We start from the raw sequence: 26,264 nt of genomic DNA on the forward strand, positions 1-26,264 counted from the left end.
ATGGCATGGGTGCTGACACATCTAACCCCGAGACACCAGGCAGGGTCATTTGATTCCAAGTGATTGGTTTATCTGGTGCTTCACCTCTCCCTTCCCCCTTTTCTCAACATGATTCCTCTCTTTCTCCCCTTTCCCACTCTCAACCTACAATAGAGACCCATATCAGAATCACTCATATGTCAAAATATTTTTTCTGTGGCAAGAGTATAGTGCAATACATAAAATTACCACAGTACTGTGTAAAAGTCAAAGGCACCCCAGCTATATATAAGTGCCCAAGGTTTTTGCACAATTCTGTATGTCAGTGATGCTAAGTCTGAGTCAGATTCTGATTACGGATGGGAGGCTGCTTTTTCTGATGGACCGAGCTGTATCCAATTTCTCGTGGCTTCGGGCAGAGCAGTCGCCACACCAGGCCGAGGTGGATCAGGATGAGATGCTTCCAGTGGTCAGTTATGACCTTCCCCATTTGTAATCAGCTTTTCAGGAACTATTGCTTACTTGATTTCTGCTTCACTGAGATGTGTTTTAAAAAAAAACAAAAAAAAACTGAAATTTAATTTGGATTTGAATGTAAACCTGAAAACAGAAATTTGACCCCTGGCGTAGATTCACAGTGTGATTGCTGGTGTTGTGCTGGGTTCACACTTATTTCTGGGTCTCACTATTGGCTGCTTATGAAAGGGTATATTCAGTGTTGTGCACGGGGTAGGTTGACCAAGTTTAATAAAGACCCCACCCACCCTGGACATCTTCTGTTCTCCATATGGACCACCCGGCTTCTACTCCCACTGTTAGAAAACTTTTGAAGGGGTCCCAAGTACGATTAAATGTACTCTTGACTTCACTGTACCTCGTTGTGACCTTGCATTGCATTGTCCACCTGCACAGTGCTTTCATTGTAGCTGTTACACTTTCTTCTGCATTTTATTATCATTTTACCTTGACCTACCTCAATGCACCGTGGTAATGATTTGATTTGTATGAGCAGTGTACAAGTCGAGCCCTTCACTGTATCTCAGGACGTATAGCATGAACAAATTTCAGAACAATTAATTTCTGTTTATACTCTTGTAGTTCCGGCCTGTTTCCTCTGCTGGGCAACGCTGCAATGTCAGTGAAGCCAGTGCTTCTTGGACTTTACGAGAAATACTACCTCCCTCTGCAAAAGTCCTTAAATCCCAGTCTTCAGGCGTTCATTACTGGATTGCTTCCAGGGCTGGAGGAGGGATCAGAGATCTATGACAGGTGAGTTCAAGAGCAAACTTCATTTCACCCACTTCAGAAACTTGTGTTTCAACTTTTGTGGGCGTTAAGTCAGTAAAAGGATTAAGGAGTGGTTCCAGGCTTTAAAGGAACGACTATTTGTTTGATTACTGAAGCAATTTCTGAGCAGATACTCAAATACAGGGTCAAATGTAGTTCACATCCTGCTTGGACTGGAGAGAAACATCCCATCAATTTAGTGGCTTTGTAGAATATATTATAGAGTCCTCGACCCAATTTCCAGAATACAGTTCCAACTGAAAACTGTCTATAACTCTCAGGCCACAGCCACAGATCCATGTAGGAAAATGGGAAAGCTTACCTTAATCCATAATGGTCAAAGTTCAAAGTAAATTTATTATCAAAGTACGTGTATGTCATTGTACACTACCCTGAGATTCATTTTCTTGCAGGCATACACATTTCTCATGATACTCCTTGCATTAAAATAGACACACATCAAACCATCTGGCTGAGTGCTTCTTTGCTTCATCATCTGCCTGTCCGTCCTCACAAGCTCTCACTACTTGTGCACCAACTGCCCCATTCTTTGCCTCTTCACTTTGGTTCCCACCCCCTGCAAATCTAGTTTAAACCCTCCCCAACAGAACTAGCAAACCTCCCTCTCAGGATATTGGTTCCCCTCCAGTTCAGGGGCAACCTGTCCCATTTGTACAGGTCATCCCTTCCCCAAAAAAGGCTCCAAGTGATCTAAGAGCTTGAAACCCTGCCCGCTGCACCATCTCCTCAGCCACTCATTCATCTTCACTATCTTCCTGTTCTGACCTTCCCTAGCTCGTTGCACCGGGAGTGATCCGGAGGTGACCACATTGGAGTTCCTGCTCTTCTGCCTCCTTCCTAACTCCCTAAATTTACTTTGCAGGACCTCGACCACTCTCCTGCCTATGTCATTGGTACCAACATGTACCACGACCTTTTGCTGCTCACCGTCCCCTTGAAGAATATTCTGCAACCGCTCAGAGACATCCTGGGCCCTAGCACCTGGGAGGCAACGCGCTATCCTGGCGTCTCTTTTGCTGCCGCAGAACCTCCTATCTGTCCCCTGACTATCGAGTCCCGGATGACTATTGCTCTGCCTGACTTCAGCCTACCCTTCTGAGGCTCTACATACCTGTCCAAATACCTTTTTAAATATTGGTGATGTCCCTGCCCCAACCACGTCCTCCGAATCTCATTCCATATACTGGCCACTCTTAAGGATAAAAAAAAGAAGTTGACCCTATCAGACTCACCATAAACCTATGGCCTCTAGTTGTTGATTCTCCAACCCAGAGAAAAAGACTGCACCCACCTTATCTATGGGTGCAATGATTTTGCACATCTGGAGGCTGAAGATAGAGAAAGCTATGAATGTGTGATAGGTCACCAAGGTTTTTATGAGAAGGCTTGAACGAGACTGAGAGAACATGTGACAGTACAATTTGTGAAACCCACTGTCAGGAGAGAAGGACATTATCTTCTAAGCTAGAATTAGAGTATTGTGGTTTGTACTAATTATAACTCGATATATTGGTAATGAACAGAAAGCCATTACTTTGTTCAGATGAGTTATTTAGAATGCTGGTATTCTATTGGACACTTTTTAAAACACACTATGGGGACGGGAGGATGTCAGAGGTTAACTTTTTTTACACTGAGTGGTGAGCGCATGGGACATGCTCCCAGTAATGCTGGTAGAGGCAGATAAGTTGGGAAGATTTAGGAGAATTGTAGATAGGCTCGCGAATGAAAGAAAAATGGAGGGCTATGCAGGGGGGAAGCTTTAGATTGACCTTGGAGCAGGTTAAAGGGTCATCACAACATTGTGGGCTGAAGGGCCTGTATTGTTCTATGTTCTAGCATTGTTATCATTAAAGGGTGGTGGAACTCTGAACAATGAATTCAGGAGTTAGAAAATGAAAATTATTGCAGGACTGAGGCTAGGCTTTCATTCTAGGATCCCTTTAATAGGCATCCTTTAGTCTCGTGAGACCATGGATTTGCGCCTTGGAAGGTTTCCAGTGCGCAGGCCTGGGCAGGGTTGTATGGGAGACAGGCAGTTGCCCAAGCTGCAGGCCTTCCCTGCTCCATGTCACTGATGTTGTTCAAGGGAAGGGCACTAGGACCCGAGCACCGGTGTTGTCGCAGAGCAATGTGTTGTTAAGTGCCTTGCTCAAGGACACAACACGCTTACCTCAGCTGAGGCTCGAACCAGTGACCTTCAGATCACTAGACCTGATGTTTATCCACTGGGCCACGCGCCAACACTCCCTTTAACCCAGGTAATAAGTTTAGGGTTTCACTGAAATTGTCAAGCTATTCTATTAAATGATGAAGTAAGAGTTTGCCTCTTTATCATGAAGTGCTTAGGTGATTCATGAGTAAACTGGGTGAAAGTGTATGGCTACTGTATGAGTGATTAGGATATTGTCCACTAAAGTACATTGCCAGGGCTTGAGGACCTGAGTTGAGTAGGTTAGGGCTTTATTCCTAGAGTGCAGGAGAATGAGGGGGGATCTTATGGAGCAGAAGTTCCCAAGCTTTCTTTGCTCCATGGAGCCTTCCCCAGTCGGGAACCCCTGTTATAGGGGTTGGGCGAGACCAGAACTATTGTAGAGTGAAAGGTGAAATATTTAAGGGGATCTTTTCCACTCAGAGGGTGGTTCAAGTGTGGAATGAGCTGCCTAGAGAAGTTGTAGATCTGGGCTCAGTTATAACATATAAGAGATGTTTGGATAAGTACATGGGCAAGAGGGCTATGGTCCGGGGGAGGTAGATGGGACTAGGCATAGGATCAGGTTGGCATGGACTACTTGGGCTGAAGGGTCTGTTTCTGTACTGTAGGACTTTTTGTATCTATTTAGATGAATCGATTTATTGTGTTTGCATTACATTTGTAGCCAATGGAAAGAACAAGTTGGGTTTTACAGAGTATGCTCATTATCAGAACTCTACATCTGACCACTCTTTATCCAGTTAGGAACATAAAACATAGAACAGTACAGCCCTTCGGCCCACAATGTTGTGCCAACCTTTTAAACTATTCTAAGGCCAGTCCAACCCGTCCCTCCTACAGATTCCTTCATTTTCTTATTATCCCTGTGCGTATCTAAGAATTCCTTATATGTCCCTAATGTATCTGCCTCTATCACCATCCCTGGCAGGGCGTTCCTCACTCACATCAATCTCTGTGTGTAAAACAAAATAAAAACATAACGTGCCTCTGATATCCTCCCTATACGCTCATCCAGTCATTTAAAATTATGCCCCCTTGTATTGGCCATTGGCACCCTGAGAAAAAAATCTCAGTTGTTGAATAGATTCTATGAGAAAGTATTTGGTTCACACAGTGATTGTTAAAATGGTACGTGACATAATTGGGTTCCTAATCTTGGCCTGCAGACAGTCTTAACCGTTGTTTCTCTTTTGCCTCTTAATTCTCTGAAGCAAGATGCATTTGTAGTTTCATATCTACACCAGGCAGACACCAAGTGCAATTCACCTGTCTCTGTGTATCGTTAGCTGGTACCTTCCGCTTTCACGGTGATTTACAAGCTGACAAATATATCGATGAAATTTTATGTTTAGTATTCTGAGCTACTTGTTTGCTGTTTGTCCTTGAAATCAGGGTAATGTCGGTGTTTTATTGTGTTTCAAGGTATGACATTTTAAGCTGTTAATTTTTGTTTTTGTCTCCCCTTCTCTCCACGCTTTCCGAAGGACGGACATCTTGCTGCAGAAGCTAGTTCTGGTAGTGGGCCAGGAAGTCTTCTATGGGGCGCTGTGGGGCAGTGTCATTGTGAGCCCTTCCATTCGCCTCCCTGCCTCCCTCTTCATTGTCAGTCACATAAATAAAACTATGCAAAGGAAGGACCAGAAATACATGTTTGGCTCAGACCCTAACCTAGCTGTAAGTCTGTTAATCCAATCCAACTACGGTTCTTGTGTGTTGCTTTTTTACTGGGGTCTCCTCTGGAAAACGGGGAGCAAAGCAAGTGATTTGGAGTTTGTTGGAGTTGCAAGCCGCTGAGGAGTTTAGGATGAAGCTGATCAGATTCAGATTTAGTGGCCGCTTTATTATGTTTGTGATCTTCTGCTGCTGTAGCCCATCCACTGCAAGGTTCGACGTGTTGTGCGTTCAGAAATGCTCTTCTGCACACCACTGTTGTAGTGTGTGGTTATTTGAGTTACTGTCACTTTCCTGTCGGTTTGAACCAGTCTGGCCATTCTCCTCTGACACCTCTCATGAACAAGGCATTTTCATCCACAGAATTGCTGCCCACTGGAATTTTTTTTTGTGCCATTCTCTGTAAACTCTAGGAAAACAGCAGTTTCTGAGATACTCGAACAGCCCCCTCTGGTGCCAACAACCATTTCACAGTCAAAGTTACTTAGATCACATTTCTTCTCCATTCTGATGTCTGGTCTGAACAGCAACTGAACCTCTTGACCGTGTCTGCATGCTTTTTCGCATTGAGTTGCTGCCGCATGATTGGCTGAATAGATATTTGCATTAATGGGCAGGTGTGCAGGGGTACCCAATAAAGTGGTCACTGACAGTATGCTTTAGATTTTACCCCTCACCTTGTTTTCAGACAACCTCAGAAAGGAGGATAGACAATAGGTGCAGGAGTAGGCCATTCGGCCCTTTGAGCCAGCACCGCCATTCAATGTGATCATGGCTGATAATCCACAATCAGTACCCCATTCCTGCCTTCTCCCCATATCCCTTGACTCCACTATCTAACTCTTTCTTGAAAGCATCCAGAGAATTGGCCTCCACTGCCTTCTGAGGCAGAGCATTCCATAGATCCACAACTCTCTGGGTGAAATTTTTTTTCCTGAACTCCGTTCTAAATGGCCTACCCCTTATTCTTAAACTGTGGCCTCTGGTTCTGGACTCCCCCAACATCGAGAACATGTTTCCTGCCCCGAGCATGTCTCATCCCTTAATAATCTTATATGTTTCAATCAGATCCTCTCTCATCCTTTTTTTTTTGTAATTTATTTTTTTTATTGAAGTTCATCAAACAAACATTTCCATAAGATGTATTTCAGACATTGTACATATATATCATATAATCATATATATCACAAATCTCCACAAGGTATTTATCTGAGGTATACACTTATAGAAAAGAGTGGACAGAAAAAACAAGCAAAAGGGAAGAACAATGTTACAAGTAGGGAGTGATTTTTTTTTTACAACAGATTCATTGATTTGTGAGAATAAAATCAGGCCTATGAGGCATTATGTAGTTAAACAATTTTTCCCAGAATGAATCAAATTGTTCCAGCTTATGATTAACAGATGCTGTTATCTTCTCCATTTTGTAAATGTCCATTGTAATTTTTATCCATGTATTTAAAGTTGGGCTCTCCTGTGATAACCATTTCCTAGTAAGAGTCTTTTTACCAGCCACCAACAGTATATTCGTTAAATATTTAGCTCTTTTCAACCATTCTTGAGGTATATATCCAAAATATATGGTCTTACTCTCTAAGGGTATTTCACATTTAAAGATGTCTTGTATCACATTGTGTATCCCCCTCCAATAGTTTTTGATAACACGGCAGTCCCAAAAAATATGATAATGATTTGCATTTTGATTTCCACAATTTCTCCAGCAAACAGGGAGGTTACTATCATAATGGGATTTCTGAGAGGGTGTAATAAAATATCTTAGCAAGTTTTTCCATCCAAACTCCCTCCATTTCTGTGAACTGGTACACTTCCATTGATACCTCCATATTATTGTCCATTCTTCCTCAGATATAATTATCCCTCCTTCCTTCTCCCATTTTGTTTTAATGCATGAAGTCGAATGTGTTTTAAGATTTAACAACCCCTTATACATGCTTGAAATAATTCTATACCATTATCTGAATTATATGCTTTTCTAAAGAGCTCTATCAAGCATGTATTTGCCTTGGTTACATTTTTAAGCGTCTTATTAACATATTGTCGCATCTGTAAATACCGATTTTAAAAAATCTTGTTTTTCTAATAAGTGTTTCTCTTTAAGCATTTCAAAACTGAACAGTGTTCCTTCTTTCATTATGTTGAAAAGAACTGTTATCCCTCTCATCCTTCTAAATTCCAGTGTATACAAGCCCAGTTGCTCCAATCTTTCAACATATGACAGAACCGCCATCCCGGGAATTAACCTCGTGAACCTACGCTGCACTCCCTCAATAGCAAGAATGTCCTTCCTCAAATTTGGAGACCAAAGCTGAACACAGTACTCCTGGTGTGGTCTCACCAGGGCCCTGTACAACTGGAGAAGGACCTCTTTGCTCCTATACTCAACTCCCCTTGTTATGAAGGCCAACGTGTCATTAGCTTTCTTCACTGCCTGCTGTACCTGCATGCTTGCTTTCAGATTGCATCTTCTGGGCAAATTCAGAGGAGAATGTCTAGACTGGTTCAGTCTGACACCATGCTTTACAACAGTGGTGAGCTGGAAAGCATCTCTGAACATAGAACATATTGAACAGTGAAGTGGATGGGCTCCAGCCGCAGTGGACCATGAACAAGCTCCCAGTAGCCACTTTTTTTAGGTACAGGAGGTACATAATAACGTGGCCACTGTGGAAAGCGAAACAACATTTGAGTTCAGTGAACTTTTGTCAGAGCTGCCCAATTCTGATGTACTGGTTCCCGTACCTAATAGAATCGCCACAGAGTGTAGCTGCCAGGGGAAAATGATATGTTAATTTTCTCGTCAGTTCTCTAATCGATTTGTCCATTTCTTTGTTTTTCAGGTGAAAGGTTTGTGTGCTTCTGTGAAGGATTCAAATGTTCTTGTGCAACGGAATACTTTAGAAATTTTATTTTACTTTTTTCCACTTAACACATGCCTGGTAAGCAGTAACATTGATTTTAACATCTATAGGCTTACTGCAGCATCTCCATTGATTCTCTCTGTTAGATTAACTTGCAGAAAGCAACGTGCTATGTCATAATTCACAGTCTGTGCATTTTGTTGGAAACATTGTATTTTGTTGATCCTGTCATCAATCCTTGGTAGATGTTTTATTTGGAGACATAAGTTGCACGCTAGGACTGATTGAACATTGAATCCTACAGGCCATTCAGCCCACAAAGTTCTACCAGCCTTATAACCTACTGTAAAATCAATCCGAACCTTCCCTCCTACATACCCTCCATTTTTCTGTCATCCTTATGCCTCAGAGTTTCTTAAATGCCCCTGATGTATCTGCCTCTCCCACCACCCCTGGCAGAGTTTTCTATGCACTCACCACTCTGTGTAAAGATCTTACTTTTGACAACCCCCTCAGACTTCCTTCCAGTCACCTTAAAATTATGCCTTTTCGTATGTCATTTCTGCCCTGTGGGGGGAGAAAAAGTCTTTTGATCTATGTCCACTTGATCTATGCCTCCTATCGTCTTGTTGAAAAGTGGTTGCTTTGAAAGGAAGTGTTTAGTAAGACTGAAGCATGTTACAGTGTTTAGAATGATACTGCTCACTAAGCAGGGAACCCTGTACTCTCGCCCCTGAGCTTAGATTTGCTTCCACCATTTTGAGTCGCGACGAATGTGAAGTTGGCTAGCAGACTCATGAAGTGTCAGAGTAAATATGTGCTTTACTGCATGATCCAACGATATGTCCTGCTGCAACCTCTGGACAACTCTCCAGACTATTCACAACACCCTCAGCATTTCTGTCATCAGCAATCTTACTAACCCACCCTTCCCCTTCCTCATCAAGATGATTTATAAAAATCACAAAGAGACGGAGTCTCAGAACAGATCCCTGTGGAACACCACGGGTCACCGTCCTCCATGCAGAATACGAACCATCTACAACCACCGTTTGGCTTCTGTGGGCAAGCCAATTCTGGATCCAAAAAGCAAGGTCTACTTGGATCCTTGCCTCATTACTTTCTGAATGAGCCTCACAAGGAATCTTATCAAAAGTCTTACTGAAAGCCATGTGCACTACATCCGATGCTCTACCTTCATTGTGTTGAAAGCAAACGTTGAGTTTGCCGATCTTACCACTGGCTCAAGCTGCATATTAACCCTTTGGGAATCCTGCACAATGACATGATAACTGGTAGCAATTGGTTGCAATGCAAGTACCTGAGTCTGGTTCTTCTACTGAGCAGTATCACTGTTTAAGCCTCTTTCAACATCTGTTTTGTCCTTCTAGGACAGGCGCTCATTTGGTGGGCAGCATGTTAATAAGCTGAAGTGGTTGATGGTAACTTTCTGAGGCAGCAATGGTTGCTGAGAGCATTACTAGGGGTCAGAATCAGGTTTAATATCACTGACGTGTCCTGAAATTTGCTTGCGGCAGCAGTCTCGTGCAATACATAAAATTAAATTACAATAATATACTGTAAGTAAAAAAAAAATAAATAGGTAGTGCAAAAAGAGAGCAAAAATAATGCAGTGTTTATGGGAGGGCTCATTGTACGTTCAGAAATCTGATGGTGGAGAGGAAGTAGTTGTTCCTAAAGTGCTGAGTGTATGTGTTTCCTGTACCTCCTCTCTGGTAGTATGAAGAGAGCAGGTACTGGTTGACGATGGTCCTTAACGATGGATGCCATTTTCTTTTTTGAGGCATCCCCTTTTGAAGATGTCCTTGATGCTGGCGAGGCTGGTGCCCACGATGGGGCTGGCTGCAGCCCCCTGCGGTGTCCTCCCTACACCAGATGGTGATGCAGGGGTCATTACGCAGGAGGTGCTGAGTGTCTGCTTTCCACAGCCAAGTTGACCATGTTTGGTGATGTGCGCATTCCTCATTTAAACGGTGACGTCAGCTGTTTTGTGAAAACAATAGGTTCTCTCAACCGATTCGAATGGGCAGAAAGATGCAAATACTAATTGTCTGCAAAACTATATTCGTAAGGACAGAACAGAGCAAGCAATAAAATACTTATCGTGGTGTGCAGAGGCCCAGCTGACTGCAGCACGCCTCCCACTGGATCAGCAGCACCGTTCACAAGCAGCGCATCTGTGAGACATCAAAGAACTACCCCCAGGATCTCCCCCCACCCCAAAACCTTTACTCTTATACCCTCTCCACTGATATGAAATGCTGCAGTAAGTGGACCAACACACAGCACCATCTCATCAAACCAGTCATCATTCACGAGTCCCACCCTGTGTTTGATTAACTTTCATGTTCCTAGTGTATTCCTGTGGTGGGGTGGGGGGGGGGGGTGTTGGAGATGTGCCTTTACCAAAGGAGGTGTAAGGAGCTCCTTCCCTCTGCTAGCCTGCAGGTCACCCTCAGGCAAGGTGTATCACCTGCTTTGCCCCTCCCCAGTCAAGGTCATGTGAAGCCATGGGGGCAGGTAGTGGTGGTCGTGTGAGCAGCTGGTGCAGATCACAAGTCCTGGTTGTGCGACCACTGACGCCAGGCAGACAGTTTCTGAAAAGTATTGATAATGGCTGGGGTCACCCGTCTTGTAAAGGCACTGCCCAGAAGAAGGCAATGGAAAACTGCTTCTGTAGAAATATTTGGCAAGGACAGTCATGGTCATGGAAAGACCTTGGCACATACTGGTGATGATGTATTCCCAAATAACCATATAACAATTACAGCACAGAAACAGGCCATCTCGGCCCTTCTAGTCCGTGCCGAGCGTTTACTCTCACCTAGTCCCACCTACCTGCACTCAGCCCATAACCCTCCATTCCTTTCCTGTTCATATACCTATCCAATTTTTTTTTTAAATGACAAAATCGAACCTGCCTCTACCACTTCTACTGGAAGCTTGTTCCACACAGCTACCACTCTGAGTAAAGAAGTTCCCCCTTGTGTTACCCCTAAACTTTTGCCCCTTAACTCTCAACTCATGTCCTCTTGTTTGAGTCTCCCCTACTCTCAATGGAAAAAGCCTATCCATGTCAACTCTATCTATCCCCCTAATAATTTTAAATACCTCTATCAAATCCCCCCTCAACCTTCTACGCTCCCATTGTAGTAGTCAAAGCTCCTGCAGCCAGTTCTGTTGCATTCAAGACCACGCTGGCAGTGAGACATTCAACAAGCATAAAGACTAACCTTTTGCAATACACCAGCAAAAAGCAAAGTCTGATGATTGAGATTGTCCACTTTATTGTGGAAATGTTCCTTTTTTAATATTGTGCCCAATGGTACAATCTATGTAAAATCACCTGTGAACTGCATTGAATTTAAGTGTCAGGTGAATCTGCTGCTGAAAAGACACTTGTTTAAGTTCCATAGTAATTCAATTTCTTGTTTTTCCAATGTTGATTAGAAATAATTTCTAAAGAATGTTTATTTGGTAAAAGGTTTATGGAGGCTTTTCAGAATGGTGTGTGCTATTTTTAAAGTCACTGGTTATTTATTTCCAGGATCCAAATAAATCCGTTATCCCGATGACCCAGGCAGAAATGGTGTACATTCTCTCTGCTGCTCTCCACACCATACTGAGACGAGACATGTCATTGAACAGGCGGCTATATGCATGGCTATTGGGTAACATCTTGTATTTCTTCTTTTAATTACTTATTTGTTTAAAATATTATCTTTTTGAATTAACATGTTACTATCTGCACAATGAGAGGTGCCAAGCAGTTAAATTCTAAATGAGACCTTGAGACCGTAAGAGATAGGAGCAGAATTGGGCCAATGAGCTCATCGAGTCTGAACCGCCATTCCATCATGGCTGATTCATTTCCCTCTCACACCCATCCTCCTGTCTTCTCCCATAACCTTTCACACCCAGACTAATGAAGAACCCAACAACCTCCACCTTAAGTACACTCAATGACTTGGCCTCCACAGCTGTCAGTGGCAATGAATTCCAGAGATTCATCACCCTCTGGCTAAAAAAAATTCCTCCTCATCTCCATTCTAAATGGACATCCCTCTGTTTGAGGCTGTGCCCTCTCTTTTTGGACTCCCCACTATAGGGAACCTCCTCTCCACATCCCCCTCTAGGCCTCTCAACATTCCATAGGTTTCAATGAGCTCCCCTCTCATTCTTCTAAACTCCAGTGAGTACAGGCCTAGAGCCATCAAATGCTCCTCGTATGATAAGTCTTTCATCCCCAGAATCATTCTTGTGAACCTCTTCTGAACTCTCTCCAATGTCAGCACATTCTTTCTTAGATGAAGGGCCCAAAATTGCTCTCAATACTCCAAATGAGGCCTCACCGGTACCTTATCAAGCCTCAGCATTACATCCTTCCTTTTATATTCTAATCCTCTCAGAATGAATGCTAACATTGCATTTACCTTCCTCACCACTGACTCAACCTGCAAGTTAACCTTTAGGGAATCCTGCACGAGGACTCCTGAGTCCATTTGTGGTTCAGATTGTTGAATGTTTTAACCATTTAGAGAATAGCCTATACTTCTATTCCTTCTGCCAAAGTGCATGGTCATACACTTCCCGATGCCGTATTCCTCCTGCCACTTCTTTGCTCATTCTCCTAATCTCTCTTAAATCCTTTTGCAGCCTCTCTGCTTTCCCAACACTGCCTGCCCCTCATTGTGTATCATCTGCAAACTTGTCCACAAAGTCATCAATTCCATCATCCAAATCATGTAGCATAAAAGAAGCAGACCTAATATTGACCCCTGCTGAACGTCTCTGGTTGCCAACCAGAAAAAGCCCCCATTATTCCCACTCTTTGCCTCCGGCCTAATCGTTTATCCATTCTAGTGTCTTTCCTGCAATACCATGGGCTCTTATCTTGTTAAGCAGCCTCGTTTGTGGCACCTTGTCAAAGGCCTTCAGAAAATCCAAATATATTAACATCCAGTGATTCTCTTTGTCTATCCTGCTTGTTATTTCCTAAAAACATTCCAACAGATTTGTCAGGAAAGATTTCTCCCTAAGGAAACCATGCTGACTTTGCCTTATTTTATCAGATGCCTCCAAGTATCCTGAGACAGTATCCTTCACAATCAACTCTAGCATCTTCCCAAGCACTGAAGTCAGGTTAACTGGCCTATAATTTTCTTTCTTCTGCCTCCCTCCCTTCTTGAAGAGTGGGGTGACATTTGCAATTTTCCTGTCCTCTGGAACCAAATCAGAATCTAGTGATTCTTGGAAAATCATTGCTAATGCCTCCACACCACTTCAGCTACCTCTTTCAGAGCTTGGGTATAGTCCATCTGGTGCAGGTGACTTATCTAACTTCAGACCTTTCAGCTTCCCAAGCACCTTCTCCCTAGTAATAGCAATTGTACTCGCTTCTTCCCCCTGACACTCTTGAACTTATGGCATACTACTAGTGTCTTCCACAGTGAAGAGGGATTCAAAGTACTTATTTACTTCGTGTGCCATTTCCTTGTCACCTGTTACTACTGCTTCAGCATCATTTTCCAGTGGTCTGATACTTACTGTCACCTCTCTTTTACTCTTTGTATATCTGAAAAAACCTTTGGTATTCTCTTTGATATTGTTGGCTAGCTTACCTTCCTATTTCAACTTTTCCCTCCTTGTGACTTTTGTAATACCTTCTGCTGGTTTTTGAAAGCATTCCAGTCCTCTAACTTTCCACTAATTTTTGCTTTATTAAGTGCCCTCTCTTCTGCTTCTATCCTGTCTTTGACTTCCCTTGTCACCCACGGGTGCCTCATCCTCTCTTTTAAATAGTTCTTCTTTGGGGTATATCTAATCTATGCCTTCCGAATTGCTCCCAGAAACTCCAGCCATTACTGTTTTACCATCATCCCTGCTAGTGTTCCTTTTCAATCAAATTTGGCCAGCTCCTCTCTCATGCCACTGTAATTTCATTTACTCGACTATAATAGTAATACATCTGACTTCAGCTTCTCCCTCTCAAGTTACAGGGTGAAGTCTATCATATTATGATCACAGTCTCCTAAGGGTCCCTTTTCCTTAAACTCCCAAATAAAATCCTGTTCATTACAGGACACCCAATTCAAAATAGTCTTTCCCCTAGTGGGTTCATCTGCAAACTGCTCTAAAAAGCCAGCTCATAAGTATTCTACAAATTCTCTCTCTTGGGATCTAGCACCAACCTGATTTTTCTAAACTACTTGCATATTGAAATCCCCATGACTATTGTAAACATGTGTCTTCTATCTCCCTTTGTAATTTGTAGCCCACATCCTGGATACTGCTCAGAGGCCTGTATATAACTCCCATCAATGTCTCTTTACCCTTGCAATTTCTTAACTTTTCCAACAAGGATTCAACAGCTTCCTATCCTATGTTATCTCTTTCTAAGGATTTGATTTTGTTTTTTTAATCAAAAGAGCCACAGCACCCACCTGGCTGTTCTTTCGATTCAGTGTGTATCGTTGGATGTTAAGCTCCCAACTATGATCTTTAAGCCACATCTCAGTGATGCCCAGAATGTCATAACTACCAATCTCCAACTGCACCAAAAGATCATCTACCTTATTCTCTACACTGCGTGCATTCAAATATAACACCTTCAGTCCTATATATGTCACCCTCTTTGATTTTTATTTTTCCCACCCCCCCCCATGTTACACCTCGTCATTCCCACTGACTGCCGTCTTTCCTTACAGTCTCACTCTGCGCTACAGCCAGTTGTATGCCAGCCGCTTCATCCTCAGCCTCTTACTCTGTTTTCCATTCCCCTGCCCAAATTAGCCAGTTAAAGCAAATCTGATCTTGAGTTCCAATTATTTCCTGTGTTTTCCTTCCCACCTTCCTGAGGAAAACCAGTCAAATTCCACTAATCTGGAGTAAATTCAGCCACGATCAAATGACTGAGTGAGCCAAGGGAGCAGAAAGAGGCCACAAGTCTTACGGTCTTGTACCTTGATAATCGGAACCAGGGAATGATAGTGCAGAATTGTGTTTTAGACTGGAGTCCCATGACTAGTGGTGCTGGAGCAGCAGATTTTCTGGACTGATGGATGCCGCACAGTAGAACAGTGAACTGTCCAGAGCAGCTTTTGAGTGTGAAGGAACATAGGAACTGGTGTCCCACTGAGTGAAAGGGAATCCAGCAGTCAGAACCTTATGTGCCAGATGCTGAGTCATTCAGATTTCTGAATAGTTGGATAGCGGATTATTGGAGTTTTGCCGGAGAGGAGGTGGGAGTTGGAAGTTGAAACGTAGCCCAAGAAATTCTATCCTTCAGTAAAATTGTGTCAGATTTTGCGTCTAAAGTCTACATAGATGCCTTCTGATTCTCCCAGTGTCCAAAAATCTGGCAATTTTCTTACACTCTGGCTGAGAGAATTCCCAAAGAAATGGGACTGTTGCCAAATTGTCACACAACAGTTTTGTCAGCTTCGTGAGGGGCAATTTTTCCCTAGAGAATGCTAAATGGCTGGGATAGTCCACTTGGGTAGTAAAGGAATAGGCAGTTCTGTCATCTTTTGGCTTTGTAGAATAACAGTCACATGATTGTGGATTATTAAAATGTAGATCTGAGCACTGCATCCTCAAAATGACTTCCTGCAGCTGTGAAGAAATGTAAAATGGTGTAATAGCGATGAGTGTAAAATTGGATTTCTTGTTCGTCTTCATCTATTTCCTGCTTGAAAGTGCCAAAAAAGATTTAAGCTATTTTTGTTTTCACAGCTCTGATCTGACGTTGGCATTGATTGGCTTCATAGACCAAGAAAAGGGGTGGGTGGAGAGTGGAAAATGAAGGGACTCTGATCTTGTATCCGGACATTATCCAGGTTGTCCTTTGGGCATTGGTCAGACTACATTTGGAGTACTGTCAGCATTAATGAAAGGGTTAACATGGAAGGAATGTTTGATACCTCTGGGCACTGGAGTTCAGAAGAATGTGGTGGGGGTGGGGGGGAAATCTCATTGAAACCTGTCAAGTATTGTAGGACCTAAAAAGAGTGGACATGGAGAGGATATTTCCAATAGTGGGGGCGTCTAGGACCAGAGGGAACAGCTTCAGAATGGAGGAATGTCCATTTAGAACAAATGTGAGGAGGAATTTCTTTAGCCAGAGGGTGGTGAATCTGTGGAATTTGTTGTAACAGACGGCAGTGGAGGTCAAGTCATTGGGTATATTTAAAATGGACGGGTACTTGATTAGTAAGACATCAAAGGTTACAGAGAGAAGGGAGGAGAATGAAGATTTCTTTGTTCTACTGTGAATGCCTACAAGAAATTGAATCACAGGGTAGTGAACAGTGAAATATAAATATTTTGATAATAAATTTTTACTTTGAACTTTCATTGGGGTTGAAAGGGAAAATAAATAGCCATGATTGAATGGTGGAGCAGATTCTATGGGCCAAATGGTCTATTTCTGCTTCTATGCCTTATAGTTTTCCATAATCATCCTGCATTTATAACATAATTAGTAAGATAAAAGTGAGCTGATCTGAGCTTACTAAATCTGTTGGTGTCTGTCTCTGTATTGTCCTTGTGGAAGTTATACATTTTAACATTTGCATTTTTTTCATATGTAATTGTGCCAATGAAATCTTTTCTGCACAAAGTTTGGCAGCAAAGGCGGAGCTTGTTTTGTTCTTGTATACTCTCTGTGATGGTTCACGTTGATTCCTTCAGGTACAGATCTCAAAGGAGGCATGATGACTGCAGACACAGAGATTTCCGAAGATGAAACCAAGACTTATTTTGATGAGCATTCCAAGGACTTGCTAGTTCGAGTGAGTACATTTTTACTGATGGTTTAGCGGCCCTGTCAAACCTGGAGAGGTGCTGTACCTACACTAATGACAAACGTGGCTTTACCCTCAGTGGCCACTTTACGAGGTGCCTCCTGTACCTAATAGAGTGACACACACGTTGTGTGTACAGAGATGCTCTTCTGCACACAACTGTTGTAATGTGTGGTTACTTGACTTGCTGAGGTCTTCCTGTCAGCTTGAACCAATCTGGTCATTCTCCACTGACCTCTCTCATTAACATGGTTTTCATCCACAGAACTGCTGCCACCTGGATGTATTTTTTGTTTCTCACACCATTCTCAGTAAACTCTAGAGACAGTTGTGTATGAAAATCCCAGGAGATCAGCAGTTCCTGAGATACTCAAACCACCCTGTCTGGCACCAACAATCATTCCATGGTCAAAGTCACTTAGATCACATTTTTTCCCCATTCTACTGTTTGGTCTGAACAACAACTGAACCTCTTGACCGTGTCTGCATGCTTTTGTGTTTGAGTTGCTGCCATTTGATTGGCTGATCAGATATGTGCATTAATGAGCAGGAGGACAGTTGTACCTAATAAAGAGGCCACTGACTGTAATTGTCATATTGTTTCATAAGCCTTAAAGTTAATTTATTGACATCCTATGAATGGCAAAAGTGGTAATTCTTCTGTAGCCTTGAATAAAGTTTTTTTAAAAATCTTAACTTGAGAAATTGTTGGCTCTTAATCAAGGAAGGGAAAAATTAAATTCTTCATTTAAGGAGTGGAACGAAAGCCCCAATATATATAGTTGAGGACAGTTACTTTCCCCAAGCAGTAAGGCTGATCAACACCTCCACCCACTAATCCACCCCTCCACACCCCCAACTACCACTACTTTATCATTTCCTGTCAGTCACCTTATGTACAGACACTCCTGTGCCTAGCATCACTTTATGGACATCTATGTATATAGGCTATCTAGTGTATTTATATTTATTGTGGGTTTTTTTGTGCTGCATCAGATCCGGTTAACAAATATTTCATTCTTGATTATACATGTGTATTGGAAATGATATTGAACAATTTGAATCCGAATTGGATTTTGTAACCAACATGCTTTATCCACAGGCATTGACAAAATCTTTGCAAGAGGTGAACCCTGAGAGTGATCGGGACCACGGGCCTCAAGTGCATCTGAAGCCCTTCCGGATTCTGATAAGTCTGCTTGATAAGCCTGATTTGGGTAAATTAGAAAATAATTTTCTTTTAATCCTTTGAACTGAATATTCCCTTAAGACTGTTATTATATTTGTATTAGAAGTTGCTTAAGGTCAATGGAATTGAAACAAACTCGTTCACTTTTGCAACAAATGTCGCTTTATACCTTTGACTTATACAAAGTATTTTGCTTGACTGCTGTTGATGAATGAGTAAGTCTTTTATTTGTGCAATGTGTAAATTGAAGGTTTCATGTTTGGTCTCTGGTCTGGTGCTAAATTGGTTGACCCTCAACCACATAGTGGACATTTTATTAGGTACAGGAGTGGCTGAATAAAGTGAACTTCTGTTTTATGCGATCTTCTGCTGCTGTAGCCCATCCGCTTCAAGGCTTGACGTGTTCTACATTCAGAGATGCTCTTCTGCACACCACTGTTGTAACACATGGTCATTTGAGTTACTGTCATATTCTTGTCAGCTTGAAACAGCCTGGCCATTCTCCCCTTACCTCTCTCATTAGCAAGGCATTTTCGCCCAAAGAACTGCGGTTCACTGGATATTTTTGTATCATTCTCTGTAAACTCTAGACTTCAGTGTGTGAAAATCTTAGGTGATCAGCAGTTTCTGAGATACTCAAACCACCCCATCTGGCACCAACAATCATTCCATGGTCATAGTCACTTAGATTATAATTTCTTCCCCATTCTGATGTTTGGTCTGAACAGCAACTGAACCTCTTGACCATGTCTGCATGCTTTTATGGATTGAGTTGCTGCCACGTGATTGGCTGATTAGGTATTTGCATTAAAGAGCAGCTGTACCTAATAAAGTGGCCACTGAGTTGTCTCGTTCATTAAATGTTCATTTCTTAAAGGGAAATGATAGACTGCAGATTATAGTGATAACAGTTTGGAAGATGAATAAATGGTACTTTACTCAGCTGTCTGCAAAACATCACCATATATTGGTAGTGATTGAAGAATTAGATTGGCCACCACCTTCTCAATGGGAGTTGAGGTTGGAGAATAAATGTTGGCACCTGTAAAATGATTTGGGGAAAAAATCTGCTTTCCCAGTTGGATGCTAAGAGAGAACGGTAATCAGATTAAACAAACAATGAGTACCTAAAGTGTGATGTCAGAAGGACTGTTGCACTTTGGTCCCCAATATTGATTCTAGAGCAGCTGGGAGCTGTTCAGTAAGTTGACTTGTGTCCACTGAAATCAAACCAAGACTGAGGGGAGGAATATGGTAACACCTGGCTGATAGTGAAGGAAGAATCAATAACAATCTATCAGGTTGATCAGCACTTCCACCCATCTACCCACCCCACCATCCACATCAGCCACTCCTGTCCACAGTGCCTCAGCACCCTCCACTGCCACTTTATGCTTACACTCCACAGCTCATACCTGCACTGACACACTCTCTGTCCTGTTGTATTTTCACATGTCCTGCTGCTACCTCGATGAGTTCCTCTTGTCAAGAGTCATGTTGTCACTTTATAACGTCCTGTCAGAGCCAACTTGTGTTCAGATATTACTGCACCCAGCGTCTTTTTATCTGCATACAAGCCATCTATGTATATAAACACATGTATATACAGTCATATTCAAACAGTTTTATAGGATTGCTTTTATATTTATTGTGTTTTTGCTTATGTTTTTTTAATGTTGAGTTGGATCTTGAGTGACAATCATTTCACTCTCCTTTTGGGACGGATGAGATAGGCTGAAGGGCCTGATTCTAACCTCTATGACTCTATTACTCAATGACTTTACGCTCACGTACTGAAGAATGACAATACAGAGTCTGGAGTAGTGATCAAAGTGAAGTAAAATAGTTTAAATGAGATGACCAAAAGTTGTGGCCACATCCACTGCAGGTAGTAAACCATTAAACTTTGAAATAGTTATGTAATAGGAAGTTCTAATTTAAAAGCATTAAGAATAACCTTACTTAAAATTAGTGAGTTCACACATATCATTATTCTGATGGAATGATAGACTGGCAATGCTCATGAAAGTGTAGATACAGTACTGTGCAAAAGTCTTACACGTATCTATATACTGTAGCTAGAATGCCTGAGACTTTTGCACATTACTTGAGTAATTTTATGTGTTGCACTGTGCTGTTGCCACAAAGAAGGACAAATTTCTTGATGTATGTGAATGATGATAAACCTGATTCTGATATGGGCCTCTGTTGTGGACTGAGAGTGTGAAGGGGGCAGGGAGAGGGGAATCATGCTTCAGAAATGGGGAGGGAGCAGTAAGCACCGGAGAGAGATTCTGTAATGATCAAATAAACCAATTGGTTGGAATCAAATGACTTAGCCTGGTATCTCAGGTCTGGGTGTGTCTGCACCCGTGCCTTTCCCCAAACTGGCACTCCTCTGTCACCTGTCCCACACCCCTCCTGTGGCACTCCACTCTCACCATTCCCAACATCCTTTGCTCCCACCAGATTTGCAAACTCACTCTCTGCTCCATGTTGGCAAACACAGTACTCTGCAAAAGTCTTAGGCACCCTAGCTATATACAGTATCTATAAAAAGTATTAACCCCTCCCCCAGCTTGAAAGTTTTCATGTTTTAATGTTTTACAACATCGAATCACAGTGGATTTAATGTGGCCTTTTTGACACTATCAACAGAAAAGACTTCTGTGTCAAAGTGAAAACAAATTTCTACAAATTGGTCTAAATTTATTACTATAATTAAACAAAATAATTAATTGCATAACTACTCATCCCCTTCACGTCAGTATTTATTAGATGCACCTTTGGCAACAATTACAGCCTTGGGTCTGTGTGGATAGGTCTCCAGCAACATTGCCTATCTGGACACTGCAATTTTCCCTGTTCTTCTTTGTAAAACTACTCAAACTCTGTCAGACTGCATGGGGACTGTGAGTGAACAGCCCTTTTCAAGTCCAGCTACAAATTCTCAATTGGATTGAGGTCTGGACTCTGACTTGGCCACTCCAGGACATTAATTTTGTTGTTTTTAAGCCACTTCCTGTGTAGCTTGGGCTTTGTGTTTGAGGTCGTTGTCTTGTTGGAAAACAAATCTTCTCCCAAATCGCAGTTCTCTTGCATTAGGTTTTCCGTCTGTTTATTTTACCCTCTACCTTCACAAGCCTGCCAGGGCCTGCTGCAATGAAGCACCCTCACAGCAAGATTGCAGCCACCACTGTACTTAACGGTGGGGATGGTGTGTTTTTGATGTGCTGTGTTCAGTTTGATGTCCTAAAAGCATAATTTTGGTTTCATTAGACCATAGCACCTTCTTCCAGCTGATTTCAGAGTCTCCCACGTGCTTTCTGGCAAACTCTAGCTGAGATTTCATGTGAGTTTTCTTTCAACAGTGATTTTCTCTTTGCTATCCACCCATAAAGTTGTGACTGGTGAAGCAGCTGGGCAGCAGTTGTGTATCACAAATAGGAGAAAATCTGCAAATGCTGGAAATCCGAGCAACAGACACAAAATGCTGGAGTCCTGCCAAAGGATCTTGGCCTGAAACATTGACTGTACTCTCTTCCATTGATGCTGCCTAGCCTTCTGAGTTCCTCCAATGTTTTGAACAGTTGTTGTACGTGCAGTCTCTCCCATCTCAGCCACTGGAACTTGAACTCCTCCAGCGTTGTCACAGGTCTCTTGGTGGCCTCCCTCACTAGTCCCCTTCTTGCATGGTCACTCAGTTTTTGAGGATGGCCTGCTCTAGGCAGATTTACAGATTTATATGCTATCCATTTCTTGATGATTGTACTCCAAGGGACTTGGAAATGTTTTTGTATCCATCTCCTGACTTGTGCTTTTCAATAACCTTTTTATGGAGTTGCTTGGAGTGTTCTTTTGTCTTCATGATGTAGTTTTCGTCAGGATAATGGCTCACCAGCAGTTGGACCTTCCAGATACAGGTGTATTTTTACTTCAATGAATTGAAACACCTTGACTGAACACAAGTGATCTCCATTTAACTAATACTATGACGTCTGAAACCAATTGGCTGCACCAGCCATGATTTAGTGTGCTATATGAAAGGAGGGGGGGAATACTAATGCAATCCATTATTTTGAGTTTTATATTTGTAATTAATTTAGATCACTTTGTGGAAATCTGTTTTCACGACACAGAAGTTCTTTTCTGTTAATCAGTGTCAAAATAAGCCAAATTAAATCCACTGTGATTAAATATTGTAAAAGAATAAAACATGAAAACTTCTGGGGGTGGGGGAGCGAATAACTTTTTATAGGCACTGTGTGTGTGTGTGTGTGTGTGTGTGTGTGTGTGTGTGTGTGTGTGTGTGTGTGTGTGTGTGTGTGTGTGTGTGTGTGTGTGTGTGTGTGTGTTTAATTTCAAGCGTAGTGGAGTAATCGGATATCCATTGTGATTAGGGTTTGCAGATTTTTAACCCGCTCATTGATAACAGGAACAGACCACTGCCCTGTGAATTAATCATTTATCCCTTTGTCAGGCCCACAGATCATTGAGGACTTGCTGCTGGAAGTGATTAGAGCATTTTACTCCATCTGCAAACTGCTGCTGGATTTAGATGTTCAATCAAGTCAGAATGAAAGTCTGATTTTAAGGTACAGATAATGGTTCCCGAGTTAATTTGGATTGGCAGAAACATCTCCTCCATTATCTTCCTCAGAACAGGTACACCACGGGGCTGTGTGCTTAGCCCCCTCGCTTTACATTTATGACCGTGAGGCTCAAATCCCATATTTAAGTTTGCTGACGACACCACAGTCGTTGGGCAAATCAAAGGTGGTAACAAATCAGCATAAAGGAGGGTAATAGAAATGTCAGCAAGACCAAGAAACTGATTTTGTGGGAGGAAACTGTAAGTCCGTGAGCCAGTCCTCATTAGAAGTGGAGAGGGTCCTCGGTGTTAACATTTCATAGAACCTGTCCTGAGCCCAGCCCATAAGGACCATTATGAGAAAAGCACGGCAGTGCCTCTACTTCCTTGGAAGTTTCTGAGGATTCAGCATGAGATTTAAATCTTTGACAAATTTCTCTGGATGTATGTGGATCAGTGCATTGACAGGTTGCATCATGACCTGGCATGGAAACAGCAAATCCCTTGAATAGAAAATCCTGTGAAAAGTAGTGGTTATGGTCCAGTCCATCATGGATAAAGCCCTCCCCACCATTGAGCACATTTACACTGAATAATGCCGCAGGAAAGCAGCATGCATCATCCCGGAGCCCTCTCCACCCAAGCCATGCTCCCTTTTCACTGCTTCCATCAGGTTGAAGGTACAGGAGTCTCAGGACTCTCACCACCAGGTTACTACCCCTCAACCATCAGGCTCCTGAACCAATGAGGATAACTTCACTCACCCCATCACTACTATTCCCACAAACTGCGGACTCACTATCAAGGACTCTTCATCTTATGTTCTGTATATTTATTGTTTGTATGTTTATTACTTTTTTTTGTATTTAGACAGTTTGTTGTCTTTTGCAAGTTGATTGTTTGTCCTGTTGGGTGTGGTCTTTCATTGATTCTATTGTGTTTCTGGATTGACTGTGCATGCCTGCAAGATAACGATTCTTAGGATTGTATATGGTGATAATAATAAATGTTTTGATAATAAATTTGCTTTGAACTGTTCTACTGGAGTCTAGATGCATAAACTGTAATGCATGCTAATAAACTGCTGGTAGAATGTCTTCAGCTGTTGGTGTCTCATCGATGTTCTTCTCTACAGGCTTGTTGCTTTCCTCAACTGCAGTTGCATTTGCTGTTTCTTTTCAATGGTCTTGTTGATCCTAAACTCTTTCCAGTTTAGTTTGCTTAATTCTGTCAGCATATTTTCAATACAAGTTCAAAGGAAATTTATTATCAAAGTGTGTGTATATGTCACCAAATACTATCCTGCGATTCATTTCCTGGTGGGCATTCTGAGTAGAACAAAGAAACGTCATTCATCTTCAAAAAGATGGTGGTACACAGTGGCATTTTCATGGCCAGCTCACAAATCTTTATCTTCCCTCTCCAGCAAAATGAAAGAAAATAAGAATGTATTGGAAGCAATAAAGACAGTGAACGTACTGATCGGCTCGCTGAGCACAGACTTCTTGTGGGATTATGTCACTAGACTCTTCGAGGACTGCATCAGGTAAATTTGGGATGAGACAAAATCATTGTGGCTCCAGTAGCGTGGTGCTAACTCAGCAAGTGTAGCGTGGTAAGTAACATAATCACAGGCCAGTGGGTCTAACATCATGGATACATGGTTGGGAAGGGGATGGAGAGCTGTGGTCCAGGTGTGGGTCAATGGGACTTGGTTGAGTAACAATTTGACATGCTTGAGTGCTCTATGAGTATCAGTGGTAGGGAATTTATTGGGTATGTGGGTGGGGGTTGGAAATGGAATGTTTTTGAAGGCCAGAATTAATCTGCATTTGGATTGACTAATTCATCAAGGATTAGAATCTGGTTTATTATCACTTTCTTATTTTCCATGAAATTTTGCAGTAGTAGTTGAGTGTAAAAACCATAAATTACAAAGTAAGTAAATAGTGCCAATCAAAAGGAATAATGAGGCCATGTTTATGGGTTCATGGAATGTCCTGAGATGTTGGAGTGGAAGAAGCAGTTTCTGAATTGTTGAGTGTGTGTTTTCAGCTCAAGGAGTCGAGGCTTGACTGTGTTAAGAGGGAGTTCCTCTTTGACTACGTTCATTATTAAAGAAATTCAAAGAGGTTGGTTTGGTTGATGATGCCTATGTGGACTTAAGGGCCTTTAACAGGATTTTACATGGGTGACAGGTCCAAAAGGTTAGAGCCCAAGGGATCCAGTGCATTTTGGCAAATTTAATCCAGAATTGGCTTGATGAAAGGAAACAGGATGATGGTTGAAATGATTTGCAATTGAAAGCTCTTGACAAATGGTAGTCCTGTAGAGACTGACACCAGGACCTTTACGGTTGATTCTATATATTAATATCTGTACATGAATATAGAAGGTATGAAGAAATTCCCAGACAACATGAAGATTGGTAATAATGATGATGAGCAACACAGTCATTAACAACACAAATCAGTTAGTAAACTGGGCAAAGAAATGACAGATAAAATTTAACCCTGAAAATTGTCAAAGCCATGGATTTTGGGAGGAGTATCAAGGTTAGGAAATACACTCAGTGGTCACTTGTACACCTGCTCTTTGATGTAAATATCAGCCAATAATGTGGCAGCATCTCAACTCAGTAAAGCATGCATACGAGGTCAAGAGCTTCAGTTGTTCTTCAGACCAAACATCAGAATGGGGAAGAAATGTGATCTAAGTGGCTTTGACCATGGAATGATTGTTGGTGCCAGATGAGGTGGTTTGAGTATCTCAGAAACTGCTGATCTGTTTCTGTGCTGTAATGTTCTATGGTTCTATCTCCTGGGATTTTCATGCTAAACAGTCTCTAGAATATCCCTCTACTATCATCAGATTTCTAAAATCAGTGAACACTACCCCATTATTCCTTTTCTCCCCCATTTACAAAATATCAATGTCAAAATGGAAGTTTTTGTACAGTACTGATGCCACAAAAACAATGCATTTCACAACATATAAAACCCTATAAGACATAAAACATAGAGGCAGAATTAGGCCATTGGGCCAAAAAAGGCTGCCCCACCATTCCATCATGGCTAACTTATTATCCCTCCAACCCCATTCCTTCCATTAAAGGTTACAGGAAGTCTTCTTCCATTACTTTTGATGCATTTACTAATCAAGATCCTATCAAACTCTGCTTTAAATATACCAAATGACTTGGCTTCCACGGGCGTTTGTGGCAATGAGTTCTACAGACTCACCACCCTCTGGCTAAAGGAATTCCTTCTCATGCCTCTTTTAAAGGGATGGCCTTCTATTGTGAGGCTGTGCCCTCTAGATACTCCCACTACAGGAAACATCCTCCCCGCATCCACTATATCTAGACCTTTCAACATTCGATATGTTTCAGTGAGATCCCCCTCTAATTCTTCCGAACTCCAGTGAGTGCAGGCCCCGAGCTCCTCATACATTAACTCTTTCATGCCTGGGATCATTCTTATGAGCCTCTCTGGACCTTCTCCAATGGCAGCACAGCCTTCCTTAGGTAAGGGCCCAAGGCTCTTCACAGTAGCAAGTTCGGTTTGACCAATGCCTTGTAAAGCCTCAGTATAGAGGCAAGAAATAT

General features: G+C 42.1%; 1 protein-coding gene across 1 annotated transcript in view; it reads left to right on the plus strand.

Moving 5' to 3' along the window:
• The window catches only part of dop1b (DOP1 leucine zipper like protein B), a 177,828-nt gene that overhangs the window by 32,392 nt on the left and 119,172 nt on the right, over positions 1 to 26,264 (plus strand). The window contains exons 4-11 of the mRNA XM_073044896.1: positions 1,078 to 1,248; positions 4,987 to 5,176; positions 8,032 to 8,130; positions 11,621 to 11,744; positions 16,765 to 16,865; positions 17,980 to 18,094; positions 22,547 to 22,661; positions 24,084 to 24,203. Coding sequence (XP_072900997.1) covers positions 1,078 to 1,248; positions 4,987 to 5,176; positions 8,032 to 8,130; positions 11,621 to 11,744; positions 16,765 to 16,865; positions 17,980 to 18,094; positions 22,547 to 22,661; positions 24,084 to 24,203 — 1,035 coding nt within the window. The remainder of the gene's footprint in view (positions 1 to 1,077; positions 1,249 to 4,986; positions 5,177 to 8,031; positions 8,131 to 11,620; positions 11,745 to 16,764; positions 16,866 to 17,979; positions 18,095 to 22,546; positions 22,662 to 24,083; positions 24,204 to 26,264) is intronic.

Source organism: Hemitrygon akajei, chromosome 5 (assembly GCF_048418815.1).
Source record: "Hemitrygon akajei chromosome 5, sHemAka1.3, whole genome shotgun sequence".
Taxonomy (NCBI): domain Eukaryota; kingdom Metazoa; phylum Chordata; class Chondrichthyes; order Myliobatiformes; family Dasyatidae; genus Hemitrygon; species Hemitrygon akajei.